Genomic DNA, 15,178 nt, shown 5'->3' with positions numbered 1-15,178 from the left:
TCAACCCAAAACCCAAATTAAAAAGAAGTGTGTACACCAAACAGGCAGACGAACAGCAGAAGGTAGAGCCACCAGCTACCAAATCTGCACACATAGGATTCTAGGCATGCAATAATCTTGTGATACTAAAATTACATGTGCAAAAAAATGGAAGGTGCAATTTTGGGCACATACACTTAGATGCTCCTTTAGAAAATCTGGCCTACATGTTTCATTAAATCTAGAACTGCTGAGCCCATGTTTTGCTTCAGAAATTCTCCAGTTGGACTAGAGATTCTGTGCTATAATTAGTCTTTTAAAAGTTCTGTTAGCCACACTCCCAGCATTACCCATGAAAGTAGGTAAAACCACCATAGACTAGTACCTCTGCATGGAGCTTATAAGCAAAATTTGTGCAAGAGGCAACGTGGTCAAGTAGAGTGACAATTGGGTTGAAGCGGCCCAAATAGAGCTTTGACTTCACAGCAGTATAAAGTCATGTTGTGCTGCCATGCAGTGGTGGTGAAGTTATGGCACAGAGGACTAATTAAATAGCAGTACTGCTGATAGACTTGGTCAGGAATTTTTTGATAAAAGTGGTCTTTCACTGGAAAGGTTTCTCAGGTCTACAGGGAAAAAGAAAGACCTCTCACCTCAGAATAGTAATTGGATATTCCCCTGGTATGTGAGAGATTCAAGTTCCTGCTCTGAATCAGGGACTTGAAACACCTTAGCACCAGGCTACTGGTTATTCTGGGGTCTCTCTCTCTAAATTGCAAAAGTTCTAGTTTTTGTTCCAATGCAGAATTAAACCAAATGTCAAAACATCAAAACTTCTTCATGAAACAGAATTCATGTTGGCCAGCCAGCGCTAATTGCTAAGAACCAGTCTGTCCTATAGATTTCAGAGTGGTAGCCGTGTTAGTCCGTATTAGCAAAAACAACGAGGAGTCCTTGTGGCACCTTAGAGACTAACATTTACTTGGGCATAAATAAGTTTGTTAGTCTCTAAGGTGCCACAAGGACTCCTCATTGTTTCTGTCCTATAGAGTTTTTCCTCACAGTTTTTACCCCTAGAGAAATTAAAAAGAAAACACCCTTCCTAGTCTTCTCACCCTCTATAGTACACCTCTACCCTGATATAACGCAGTCATTGGGAGCCAAAAATCCCTACCGCATCATAGGTGAAACGCTGTTATATCGGAGTAGCGGTGGCAGGGCTGCAGCGGTGATTTAAAGAGCCTGGGGCTCTGTCCGTGGGGAGCCCCAGGCCCTTTAAATCACCAGCAGAGCCCTGCTGCCACAGCCCTGGGGTAGCAGCAGCAGGGCTCCAGCGGTGATTTAAAGGGCCTGGGGCTCCCTGCAGCAGCCGGAGCCCCGGACCCTTTAAAGCACCGCCGGAGCCCTGCTGCTACTGCGCTATATGCGAATCCGTGTTATATCGGGTTGCGTTATAGCAGGGTAGAGGTGTACTCTGAGCAATGTCCATCACACTGGACATTTATAAAACTGGCACAGGTAAGGCAAAAAATTACTCTAAAATGGTCAAATAAGAAAACTAAAACAAACCTCATCCCAAATTGATAAAGTGATTCCACCTTCAGCAGGTTTGTAGGCTTTGGTCAAGTCTAAAGTGGGAGTCTGAGGTACTATGCAAGCAAAACCGCCCTCTCTCTCTCGCTATTCTGGCTCAGAAGGTGGCTTAACATGCAGTTCTGCTTACAGATTAAAAAAAAACAACAAAACCTTTTGACTTGAATAACTGTCAACTCAGAGTTCATTCTAGGCATTGAAAATCAAGCTGAATTGTCTTCAGTTCATTCAGCACCAGCTGTAATAAACTATTTTGTAGGCTAAATTCTGCCCTTATTACATCTTTCCAATCCTCATCAAATCTCCTAGGGGTTCCAAAAATGTAAATAAGGGCAGAATTAGTTGATGATGCAAGAGTCAGAAATCCAGCTCATTCTCATGTTGCTGTATTGACTACACTGCTGACAGTAATGAGAGCATAGGAATTGCCATCAGACCAGTGTCTCTGACGGTGGCAAGCACCTGATGCATCAGAGGAAGCAGTAAGAAAACTAATATAATAATCAGCTTGTAAGAAGGTGGCATGATAGGCCTACTGTCATCCCACCATATTTCAGTAATGTCTACTTTATCAAGATACCTTTTTACTGTCAGGCATTCTAGTTCACCTATTTTTGAATGTAAGCTTCTCACACTCATTTCTAGCCAGTTCTAGTTTTAATTTTTGGCTGTGTGCCTATATTAATTTAACTCCTTAATGTGATTCCAGAAAAATAACAGGGTATGTTCTTCTCTGATCAACCTGCCCTTCATACAGTTCAGCTGTAATTTCTGTCCTATCTTTTACTAGATACAGAGACACCTTTGTTCTATTGCCATCCCTAACAGATATCTTTGTCTGACCTGAGTGGTGCTCAGTACCTGTTGGCTTTCTTCAGCATTTAAATAATCCACCAAAATTATGTCCATATTTTGTACCACAGTTTAGTTCTATCCCTTCTGTACTGGCTCTTCCTAATCTGAAAAACACTATGGAACCAAATAAATGTAAACCCTTCTTCTTCTCACCATCTTCTCCTCCACGTAACCTTGAAGTCTCCCTTGTCTAGCTGTTGCTGCATTTGGAACTAGAAGTATTTTTTGAGACAGCTACCAAGAGTCCCTGGATTTATACCTTGCCCTTAATCTAAGACAGGGTTTCTCAACCCATGGGTCAGGATCCAAAATAGGGTCGTCAGAATGTTTCAAAGGGTTGTGTGGCAGCTCCTGTCCTACGGGGCTAGCTGAGCTCGCCTTCCTGCTGCAGGCACTACAACCTCTGGGTTCCCAGCACCATTCAGCGTTAGCCCAGCCATCATGATGGGAGTCTGAGTAGGACAAATTTGAGCGTGTGACACTGCAACCCCATGAGCCAGGTCACAACTCCACTCACATAAAATTTGGTCCAGTCAAGGGAGCAGGGCCAAACCTGAGTGGCACTGCAACCCCAGGGTTGCAATGCCCAGAGCAGAGCATGGAGGGAGGATAGCTCAGTGGTTTGAGCATTGGCCTGCTAAACCCAGGGTTGTGAGTTCAATCCTTGAGGAGGCCACTTAGCGATCTGGGGCAAAAATTGGTCCTGCTAGTGAAGGCAGGGGGCTGGACTCGATGACCTTTTGAGGTCCCTTCCAGTTCTAGGAGATTGGTATATCTCCAATTATTACCTTACCTTATATTACCAGAGAGCCAAGCTCAGCCAGCCCTACAACACAGGAGCTGCAGGGGTGAGTGACAAGCAAGACCCAACCCACTGAGGAAGGAGCGGGGGAAGGATTTGACCGAAACCATGCCAGGACCTCCACCCCCAGACTATTTACTGGGTCATGACAGGCCAGAAACATTTACACCTGGGTCTTGAGCCCAAAACGACTGAGAACTACTGATCTAAAGTTGCTCCCATGCTGAGAAAGGCATCAGACAGAGCAAGTACAAGGAAGTCTGAACTGCATGGGAGCTTGGTGCCAAGAAGAGTGGGATGCTCAAACAACTGATAGTGGAAGAAAGCATAGAAAAATGATTAAATAAATAACCTCAGTGTATCCAGTGGAGGTAGAGAACTAGCCATAGATTAGTCAAGGTAAGAGGGACTATGCAGTTCAGTGCCTGAGTCAACTTCCATTGAACTCAGTGGAAAGTCCTCTGTTTACTTCAAAGGGAGTTGGATAAGTCCTAGAGTGCATAATGTATTACTATTTGCCTTGTGGCCACATGTATGCACCCAGTGCAAGAAACATGTCCCTCGGCATCTTTGGGACAGAGCTGCTGAACTGGGGGAGGCTTAATTATTTACAGAGACAATATGCAGGGGCACTCTAGGACGCGTCTACCTCAGAAAAGGCTGTCTTGATCCTCCAGTTGACGAAGTCAGTGTCATGACTGAAGGACACATGGAGAAATATCAATAGCTGGGTGACTATAAGAGACATTAGATGACTTGTCTTCACAGCAAGAAGATGGTAGATCTCACATAGGGCGACCAGACAGCAAGTGTGAAAAATCGGGACACAGGGTTGGGGGGGTAATAGGAGCCGATATAAGAAAAAGACCCAAAAAATCGGGACATCTGGTCACCCTAATCTCACAAGACATACTGAAACTTCTAGTGAAATCTATTAGGGAGGAGCCTGTGGTTGTGATACAGAATGGTACCAATAATATAAAGGAGTTTAAGAGGGAGGTCCTGGAAGCTAAATGTCCATTATTAGGAGACAAAAATAGTTTAAAGATTGTCACTAAAAGCCAAACACACAGGGAACAGAACTGCCATTTTACATCACAACTTTTCTGACTGTAATTCCATGTTAAGTAGCCACATATTTTAAAATAAAACATTAAAATTTAAGTCTCTCTAGCATGCATTCATTCCCATATGCCTCTCTCCTAGCATACCCATACATCAAGTCAAACAAGTTCACTACATGACATTTTTCTAATGATTTCCTTAAAAAGTCCCTGAAGCATAATAGCAATGGTCCTTTGAATTCCCCAGCCAGGGCTGCAGCTAACTGTGTTTCCAAAGCTATGAAGCAGATAATCAGACCTGCTTAATGCAAAAAAATTCTGCTTCTACTGAAGAATAGTTAATCTCAGAATCTTGGGAACCTGGGCTTTAGCCCAACCACTGTCTTGGTTTTATTTATATTGTTATGCTTCTCCTCACAACCCACGCACTTGCCACTTCATTTCTTCACTGCAAGGGGCCTGGCATAAAACTCACAAGCTGCATCCTCCAGCAAAATGCTGAATTAGCCTTCAAGGGGTGCTGGTCAAATGAGTAAGCATGTCCTGCTTTTCCCTCCAAGAGAGTCAGTCCATTGGGTATCTGTAATGCATGGAGTCTCCACTACCCCCAGGGATGAGAGTCACCAATCAGCTGCTAATGCTCAGTTTCTAACATGGCAGCCCACTGCACTATTACTATGCCATTAGGCCTCAAACTCTCTCTGGTGTCAAGTCTAGCTATCAGACATAGAAGTTATCAATACAGACAGCTTGTCCGGAATCCTTAATAAAGCTGCCATCAATACATCTGAGTCATTCTACAGACTATTATATGGCATTCATCTGATCAGGCTATTTTAAAGCCTTTTAAATAATGTCGTTAGAGACACTTAGTTTTAAAAAACTCAAGTTCTAGATTTTACTTCCCATTCTAACCCCATTATTTGGTCAGTAACACTTTCTTCTACCACAAGAGCCTCACACTTGTAGAATATTTAAAATAGACTAAGCAGCATATTACAATGTACTTCATATTAAGTAGCAAAGAATCCTGTGGCACCTTATAGACTAACAGACGTTTTGCAGCATGAGCTTTCGTGGGTGAATACCCACTTCTTCGGATGCAAGAAGAAGTGGGTATTCTTGCATCCGAAGAAGTGGGTATTCACCCACGAAAGCTCATGCTGCAAAACGTCTGTTAGTCTATAAGGTGCCACAGGATTCTTTGCTGCTTCTACAGAACCAGACTAACACGGCTACCCCTCTGATACTTCATATTAAGTTGCATCAATGTTAAAATAAAATGAACTCAGTTTGCAGCTGGATGTACTTCTGCATCTCCTCACCAGTCAAGGACGTTGCCTATTACTCCCATAAGAGTTTGTAAGTGCTCATGCTCCTTGCAGTCTAAGAACACAAGGCAAGACAGTTTTCTGCACGTGTTACAGAAACATACCCATTGATATATGTAGCATGTATACAGAATCTGATATACCTATTAATTATTATTATTACTGTGAGCAACCTGACCTAAATTAATACTACGGCAATGGATTAGCTGGTGATGTCAGACACCAGCAATGCTGGCCAAACAGGATATGCTGGCACACAAGATTGAGCTGCCAACTCAGCTCAGAGCTGGCTCTCTTTGTGCATTCCAGTGATGTCTTTCAGTGGTACAGAATCCTAGCAATGTGATCACCCCTGGCTAGAATGACCCACTGTCCATCTTCTGAGCACTCAAGTAATAATTGATAATGCAGTGATATTACAGTGTTATGTAGTATTACAAGCAGTGACCAGGTGGCTGAAGGGGGTTAAAATGGGTAAGTAGTGGACATGTGACTGCTGCGCACTCAACCAAATATGGTTTGCACACTATTAACTTGTCCTTCCGCTCAGCTGTTTGCTGGAACTACCTCTTGCCTCTTGCCATATGGTTAGGCTGTAAGCTCTTTGGGAAAGGGACTGCATTTTCAGACATGTATAGGGGATGCTTATCACAGTGGGGCCCTGATACCTGATTGGGGACTCTAGGCACTACGGTAGAACAAGTACTGAATAATAGAGGGAGAAGTTACTATGAACCCGGGACAAATGAACTTCAGCAGTCATGAGAGATTAAAGTAAACGCAGGAAAGACGTCTGAAGAGGAAGTGAGTGATTATTTATGCTACTGGTCATATTTGTTTGTCCCATGTGCAAACTAGCTAATGATTGCAAGGGATTTACCCTTTGCCCCACTCTTCCTTTTAATAATCTAAAATGAAAATCATATTTTAACCTGATATGGTAAATAGTGGGGTGAGAAGATGCTCTTTGACTTATTGTTTTGGGTGGTAGAAGGAGGAAATCAGACAGGACACATGGTTCTCTCTAAACCTGAATAAATATTTAAAATATGTTTACGGGTGTAGGAATGTAAGGGATGGGTTTAGACCTCATTATGTTTTACCGATCAGTGTGATTAATACCCACCATGTGCTTCTGGTAATAAGTGCCTTAGAAGGCTGTATCCCCTCAAACTTCCTCCACGGAGATGGAAAGGAGAGAAACTACACATAAAAATAGAGATTAATGTGTATGTGTGTGTGAGAGAGAGAGAGAGAGAGACAACACCAGAGTATGAGTGTTCACTAGAGAAACACAGAGACAGAGATGAAGAGGAACCGAAGAGTATTTGGGTATTACATAGTGTTACACAGCTCTTTTCAAAGCTGAGGTATCTCAAAGCAGTAACTTGGATACTAGCAGTGCAGTGACTGTAAGCAAACATGTTAGTCATTAAGGGCCTGTCCTGCAAGGCGCTGAGCATCTCCTGCCAGGTGCAGAGAACCCACAACTCCCATCAACCTCTGAGAGACCTAAGGGCACTCAGTACCTCAGAGGAGGCACTCAGCACCAAGCAGGACCAGGCCCTAAGTACTCAGCAGTAACTCACACAGGCAGCCTTGGACATTAGAGCCTGTTTTATAGAGAGAAGGAATGTTGGCCAGGATAAGAGAGAAAGCTGGAAAGAGGGAGCAGCATTGCAAGAGCACAGCACTCTCAGGTACGGAGAACAGCCTGTAAGGGGGCCCCTTTATAAAGGAAACAAAATAAAATACCTGGCTGGGAAATACCTCCCCTCCTTTCCTGAGGGAAATAGCCAACACACACACCTCCAACGGTGCTCAGGAGGGTGTGAAAAGCTCCCACTGGAGAGAGAAAGCTCCCACTGCACCAAGAGAAAGAAAAAGGAAGGATTTTACATGCAAAGTTATGAGATTATGGAGCCAGGAGAACATTCTAGGGAGGAGCCAGTAGGACTTAAAATAACCATGAAGGATTATTACTTGTTTTATGGGAAGGTCAGCTAGGCAACAGCTAGCATTTAGAACCGCAAAAATATGACTTTTGCAGAAACCATCGCTGAAAGTCAACCTTAACTACATCACACTGGTGTCAGGCCACCTGTGAAGCAGCATTAAACAAACACTAGCATGTGCCAGGAAGTGTCTGTCAGTGCTGGGTGGGAACATTTAAACTTTGCTTCCAATGGAAGATCTTTGCCCATTTGTAGCTGCTGGTCAGTGAGTCTTCAAGAAGAGGAGAAGAGAAGAACAAAGTGCAAGGGTCAGAACATATCACAGTGACCATATAAAAACATTAATAGACAGAGACGGGGAAGAGGGTGAGGTTCAGAAAGGGAGCTGCCTCTGATGTTCCAACGCCACCAACTCAAAATGTTTACAAGTTGGCAAAGCTGCATTTGATAAAAATGCTTGATATTATTACTGCATATATTGAAACTAATTAGTACCTATTTTTGTACTAACACAGTACAGATCAAACCCTGCCCTTTCAGCACGGTGAGTGGGAGGAGGGATGCTAGCAGATACACTCTCTGCTCCAGGCATCTTGCCAATCAGGGCAAGTTTCCACTAGTCAAGACTTGGGCTCCATGGGGTGAGGATGCATTTTCTTACTATTCAGACATGTGACTGCATGCACCCCTAACTAAAGCATGCACCTGACCACAATACACGTCCCTTGGTTAGCAAGACCACGCTCCCCCATGGGTGGCCATTGTGATTAAGCCAGAAGTATAACAATTAATTTGTAGCATTTCATATTTGAAGTAATTTGCAAGTAAATTGTAATTACTAATGTTTGCAATAGCACATTGAGATCCTGGGATGAAAAACACAGTAAGCCTTCTTATTAATTATTATTATTGCAAATATCTTGAACAAACAAATAACACATACATGTACTTGCAGATGTCACCACTCAGCCAGATGTTAAAATCATGATCAGTCAACTCCCATTGGCTATTTGGTAAGTATACTGTAATTTGAGGGATAATTGATATTTTAAAATACCGATGGCTCATTACAAATGTGCAGTGTGTTTGCTGTCAGTTGTTTATTAATGTTAAGTTTGATTACTATGTTCCTGTGAATTATTTAAATAGATTTGTCATTTCCAGGAAAATGTGGAGGTAAACAATTTAGAAACAATTCTGCTTAAAATGTCACCTATTCCATTTTGTATTATTTTGTTTTCTTGTTACTCTGAACGTTTGTATGACAACAGCAACTTTGTTACTTAAGGGTTCTGCTACTTTTGCTTTATATCCTTGTTGACGTAATAGTCCTATTTTTGACAAAACAATTCCCATGTCAAAACTTCTATGTCATAAGGCCCTACCAAATTCGTGGTCCATTTTGGTCAATTCCATGGTCATAGGCTTTTAAAAATAGTAAGTTTCATGGCTTCAGATATTTAAATAGTAAATTTCACAGTATTGTAACTATGGAGGTCCCAACCCAAAAGGGAGTCATGAGGGTAGTCGCAAGGCTATTGGGGGCGGGGGGGACGAGGTATTGCCACCTTCACTTCTGCGCTGCTACTGGTGATGGTGCCTTCAGAGCTGGGCTCCCAGCCAGAAGCCACAGAGGTTCCTGGAGCGGGGTATCATCTGGCCCCAGGGAGCAGTCCCTACAGGGGAAGAGGAAGTCCCATCCCTCCCCAATCTGGCCTGCACTAGCAGCTGGAGCCCTGCACACAGTAGGAAACCCCAGCCCTGCTCCTCCCTCACACTAGCCAGATTTCATGGGGGAGATCAGATTTCACAGTCTGTGACACATTATTCACAGCCATGAATTTGGTAGGGTCCTAGTCATCTAGGATTAATATTTTTGAGTAGAATAAGCCTCAAAAACACCCATCAGGGGCTTGTTCACCTGCACATCTACCAATGTGATAGATGCTATCATGTGCCAGCAATGTCCCTCTGCCATGTGCATTGGCCAAACCGGACAGTCTCTATGCAAAAGAATAAATGGACACAAATCTGACATCAAGAATTGTAACATTCAAAAACCGGTAGGAGAGCACTTCCATCTCCCTGGACATTCAATAACAGACTTAAAAGTGGCAGTTCTCCAACAAAAAAACTTCAGAAACAGACTTCAACGAGAAACTGCACAACTGGTATTAATTTGCAAACTGGACATCATCAAATTAGGCCTGAAGGAAGACTGGGAGTGGCTGGGTCACTACAAAAAGTAATTTTCCCTCTGCTGATACTCACATCTTCTTGTCAACTGTTGGGAACAAGCCACATCCACCTTGATTGCACTATCCTTGTTAGCACTACAAAAGTAATCAACTGTTGAGAATAGGCCACTACCACCTTAATTGAATTTGCCTCATTAGCACTGACCCCGCACTTGGTAAGGCAACTCCCATATTTTCATATACATACTGCTTACTGTATTTTTCACTCCATGTGTCTGATGAAGTGGGTTTTAGCCCATGAAAGCTTATGCCCAAATAAATTTGTTAATCTGTCACATTTGTTAGTGTGTGACAAGATGGCCAATGTAGTATGGTGTATCCTGCACTTTTCTTGGTGCGAGGCTAAGATGCCACACCGTGCCCCTGTTCTTGGGGCACCGAGGGCCCTGCTAGTGGTCCAGGGAGGTGGTAAAGGAGGGAAGCAGGAGAGGGGTCTGGGTTTGCTCCTTACTCTGAGTCCCAGCCCCTCTCAACTCCTGCAGGTTCTTACCTTCTTCCTCCTTGGGTGGGGTACCTTCAGTCCTTAAACACTGGGGGAGGAGGTGGTCTCCCTCCCCTGTTGTGGCAGAGTCTCCCTTATTCCAGTTTTCTGATCTTTCAAGTCTCACAGCACACCTCCAAGCTAAGCTCTGCTCAGCTCTCCTCCTCCCCTGGCTGACTGAAGCAGGGGGTTTTATTAAGTTGCTAACAGGACCTTAATTGACTATAGGTGCTCCAATTAACTTGTAGCAACCCTCTCTAGTGTACAGGGAACCACGCCTTAATTAGCCTAGGGTTTATATACTTCCCTTCGATCACTCTCCCACTGCTCCCTGGCCCTCCTGTATCACAGATGCCACAAGGACTCCCCATTGTTTGTCCTGATACAGACTAACACGGCTACCGCTCTGAAAAGATATAGATGGGAATTTTTCCAACTAAATGAGTTTTTGTCAGCAAGTGCAACAGGCAAGGACCCAATTCATCAAAATCAAAAGGTGTCTCAGGTCCAGAATGCAATTTCTGGTCAAAATGAGAAAGAGACCGTGACCCACCTCAGAATAGTCAATAGGGCACATTGCAGGTGAGTGCCCTGAACATTGGGCTACAGAGTCAGTCTCTCTCTCACTGGTCTAGTGAATATTTAATTATTTATACAAAGTGGAACAGCTCCAACAGGAGAGCCTGAAAGGGAGATTGACTGTATACACTGTGCCTGATTCAGGGTCTCCCCCATCCACCTGAGTACCCTGATCACTTGACTTCTTTTTTTTTTTTTGGGTGGCAAAAATGTTTTCAAAGGTCTAGCTTTTGTTCCAGTGTGGAACAAAACCAATCATTGAAGCGTCAACATTTTTTCATGAAACAGAATTCTTGTTTTTCAGCCAGCCTTAGCTGTAGGCTTGACAAATAGATTTTGGAAGAGCTTTTAAGCATAGCTGAGATGGCTTGGGAAACTCTAAAAGAGACCAGGTCACAAAGGTAGGCAGACGAGCGCACACACACAATCGCCCCATAAAAAAATCTGTTAATTGAGAGTGAATGTTGCTGAAATGCATTGCCTACTAATGAGTTCTTTTTAAAACCAGGACTCACTAGTTAAGACAACATTTACATACACACCAACCTCAAATATGCTTTGCCACTCAAACATCGTAATTAGAGCTGGTTGAATAATGAAAACCTATTTTCATACACATACACACACACAATTTCTGAAGTGGTTTGCATTTTGAAATGTTCTAATAGCATTTTTTTTCATTTTAAAATTGAGGGGGGGGGTAATTTTCAATTTTTTAAAAGAAAACTTTTTGAAAATGAAATGGTTGTTGAGACACTTTGTTTACCAGAATCCTATGAAAAAAAATTTTTTAATGATTACAAGAGGCCTCTTTTTTTTTTAGATGAAAAATTTCAACGTCAATTTATTTGCAAACATTTTTAAAAGTCCATTTTTTACCAGTAAAGTAGCTGTTCAAAAGTTTCAACCAGCTTTAATCATAATGCCCAAACACACATTGTCTGCTCAACTCCCTAACCTCTCTCTCATTTCCACCATAGAACCACCTGCGCTGCACACACACAATCAATCATAGAAGATTAGGGTTAGAAGGGACCTCAGGAGGCCATCTAGTCCCACCCCCTGCTCAAAACATCTAAGTCCTCGTAACAGCTAAAACATTCATCATAGCTAAAGACGAATGACCACAAAACATGTGCAGTGGTGAAGTTTGTATATGAAAAAATATGAGGTCAAACTTGAGGTTGGGCTGGAGCAAGCACAGAGTGAGCGTTGCTGCAAAAATCTGGCTTGACAACCCGAGCTTGCACTCATGTAAAACCCATCTCAGTAGCGCAACTGTGGAGGAAGAAGGCATATGGATTAGGAACCAGGCTCCCTGCTAGGCATCTTGTCTTCCTGCCTTCCCACAGTCAGGAATAGGGGAGGTATATGTGAGGAGGACAGATGATGAGTTAGGGAGCCAGGCCAGGCAAGAGGGGAGAAAAGTTGCAGCTGGTGGATCCAGGCAACTCTGTAAGTGTTTCCATGCAAAGCAAATTAAATTATAGCAAATTAGGGAAACTGCTCTTTTGGGGCCTGATTGTGACCCCTGGCAATGCTCCTATGCAGGGCGGCAATGCTCTTATGCAGGGCACCAAGGCGGCATAAGCATTTCAAGGGCAGCAGCATGGTGGGAAAGAGATACTGCCACTGCAGGCTTAGCTTTAGTTGCTCTGACACGGAGGGAAAAAGTCTACTGCAGAACTTACTTTCCTTACAGAGCAGTGAGGGAAGCAGGGACTAAACTGTGACCTTCTGAGTCACAATCCGGTCCCTATTCTACTGTTGGTACAGCGCAGCTACATACTTCCTCTTACTGGGGATGGATTGTGAGGTGCCAATCCAACCCTTTATATTTAAATATACAGTATGAAAATGACTTCTCAAGTTACATTATGAGAAAGGGTATTGGTGTGCAGAAAGGGGGGTGGAATTTGTGGTGATAGTGGTTGTTTGGCTACAGGGAGCCAAAGAAACATGAGACAGGTCAGGACCAAAATTCAGTAAGGGATTATTTTAAAGTCTGTCTTCTGACCAAGCTAGTAATTGCCTTACTAAAAAAAAAAAAAAAAAAAAAAAAAGAACACGGACATGGAAAATTAATTTTCCTTTGATGAGCTATTGTGGTTAATTTCAAGACTAAATTCAGTTATTAAAATAGGAAGTAGAGGGATTTCGGGCCTGTTTTAAGTACAAATCTTAACACAAATTTAACTATGGATTTGCTACTGATGCCTCGATACCAAATGATGCTAATGCAGGCACGGTTTGGGTTAGAAACCAAAAGGAAGTTACCAAAGAATTTTGTGTCTCATTTTAAACTTGAACATTCTACATAGTTTTAATTTCTGTAACAGTTTGGCTTTAACCTGTACACTAAATAGGGACCAATCCAGCAAACCATGTTGAACTTAAGCACATTAGTTGTCCAAATGACAGGGACTGCTTAAGTCTTTGCTGGACTGGGGTTGTAAATAACTTGTGTCTCTCTTATTTTTCTTCTGTTTCCCTTATTTTCATCACATTCTCTCTCTCCTTTTACTATCTGCTAGTGTTTCTCTGCCTTATGTTTAATAATCTCCCACCTTTCTATTCCTGTGTTTGTTCTCTCCTCTTCCCAGCTCTACCCGCTGTTCCATAATCTTTCCATTCCTCTCTCACCTATTTGTCATTGATTTTTCCCATCTTCCTTATTGCTCATTCCACTGTCTCCACCCATCACTAATCCTCTGCATTACCCCACTCCCTACCACACATAGCCCTGCTACTCTCTCAGACCTCATATATATGTACCCGCATGCATATCCACAAGGCAACCTTTGAAATCCTTAAATGAGATTCTGATACCTATTACAGCACAGAATACAAACCAGAGTTTGTTCCATGAAAAGCCCACTAGGTGTTTACAGCTGCTTGCATACTTCATGAGGATATTAATGCCCAAAATCTATTGTTTCTTCTCTTCCCTTCCCCCATCCATCTCCCCCACATAATCTATTCTCATCCCACACTTGCCTCTGAAAATGTCAGGTGTTTTTGGGTTGCCTGCATGAGGCCTAAGACAGTGATAGAAACTAAGTGAAACATGGCTGGGTTTATCTTGACAGCGAGGCATATGCTGCGGGACTTCCATTGAGGTAGCCCTAAGCAGGGAGGGTTTGTGTGCTTTGTAGGAGGAACGGGAACCTCACCTTATGCAAATCGGTGCTTCTAATCACTGGCAGGCAGGAGTTTGGGGTTGTGGAGACACAGTCGGCTGATGCAGCAGGAAGCAGAAGCCAGCAGGGTTTTGCACTGGCTGACTCCATATAGACTCATAGACTTTAAGGTCAGAAGGAACCATTATGATCATCTAGTCTGACCTCCTGCACAAAGCAGGCCACAGAATCTTACCCATCCACTTCTATAACAAACCCTTAACCTATGTCTGAGTTATTGAAGTCCTCAAATTGTGGTTTGAAGACCTCAAGCTGCAGAGGATCCTCCAGCAAGTGACCCATGCCCCATGCTGCAGAGGAAAACCTCCAGGGCCTCTGCCAATCTGCCCCGGAGGAAAATTCCTTCCGACCCCAAATATGGTGATCAGTTAAACCCTGAGCATGTGGGCAAGACTCACCAGCCAGCACCCAGGAAAGAATTCTCTATAGTAACTCAGATCCCAACCCATCTAATATCCCATCACAGACCATCGGGCATATTTACCTGCTAATAATCAAAGATCAATTAATTGCCATCATACCATCCCCTCCATAAAATTATCAAGTTTAGTCTTGAAGCCAGATATTTGCCCCCACTACTCCCCTTGGAAGGCTGTTCCAGAACTTCACTCCTCTAATGGTTAGAAACCTTCGACTAATTTCAAGTCTAAACTTCTTAGTGTCCGGTTTATATCCATTTGTTCTTGTGTCCACATTGGTACTGAGCTTAAATAATTCCTCTCCCTCCCTGATATTTATCCCTCTGACATATTTATAAAGAGCAATCATATCTCCCCTCAGCCTTCTTTTGGTTAGGCTAAACAAGCCAAGCTCTTTGAGTCTCCGTTCATAAGACAGATTTTCCATTCCTCGGATCATCCTAGTAGCCCTTCTCTGTACCTGTTCCAGTTTGAATTCATCCTTCTTAAACATGGGAGACCAGAACTGCACACAGTATTCCAGATGAGGTCTCACCAGTGCCTTGTATAACAGTACTAACACCTCCTTATCTTTACTGGAAATACCTCGCCTGATGCATCCCAAGACCGCATTAGCTTTTTTAACAGCCACATCACATTGGCGGCTCATAGTTATGCTGTGA

At 43.1% G+C, this 15,178-nt stretch overlaps 1 protein-coding gene and 1 long non-coding RNA gene across 8 annotated transcripts in view; one reads left to right on the top strand and one right to left on the bottom strand.

Moving 5' to 3' along the window:
* Positions 1-15,178, bottom strand: part of LOC123371704 — a 117,309-nt gene that overhangs the window by 72,586 nt on the left and 29,545 nt on the right. Inside the window, exon 1 of one of the 2 annotated variants that reach the window (XR_006579912.1) lies at positions 10,328-10,452. The exons of the other annotated variant lie outside the window; for it this stretch is intronic. This is a non-coding gene — a long non-coding RNA (uncharacterized LOC123371704). Of the gene's footprint in view, positions 1-10,327; positions 10,453-15,178 lie in introns of those variants that run through there. 2 annotated transcript variants of the gene reach the window in all.
* C5H4orf19 (chromosome 5 C4orf19 homolog) overlaps positions 1-15,178 on the top strand; it is a 70,953-nt gene that overhangs the window by 34,994 nt on the left and 20,781 nt on the right. For 3 of the 6 annotated variants that reach the window (XM_045019504.1, XM_045019500.1, XM_045019499.1), the window contains one exon: positions 8,535-8,592. In XM_045019504.1, the coding sequence (XP_044875439.1) occupies positions 8,564-8,592 (29 nt within the window). In that variant the 5' untranslated portion in view covers positions 8,535-8,563. Of the gene's footprint in view, positions 1-7,210; positions 7,325-8,126; positions 8,221-8,534; positions 8,593-15,178 lie in introns of those variants that run through there. The other 3 variants (XM_045019498.1, XM_045019501.1, XM_045019503.1) reach the window with 3 other exon arrangements.

The sequence above is a fragment of the Mauremys mutica genome, chromosome 5 (genome assembly GCF_020497125.1).
Source record: "Mauremys mutica isolate MM-2020 ecotype Southern chromosome 5, ASM2049712v1, whole genome shotgun sequence".
Lineage (NCBI taxonomy): Eukaryota > Metazoa > Chordata > Testudines > Geoemydidae > Mauremys > Mauremys mutica.
Note: the sequence above shows the minus strand (reverse complement) of the source record. Positions and strands in the feature narration are given on the sequence as shown.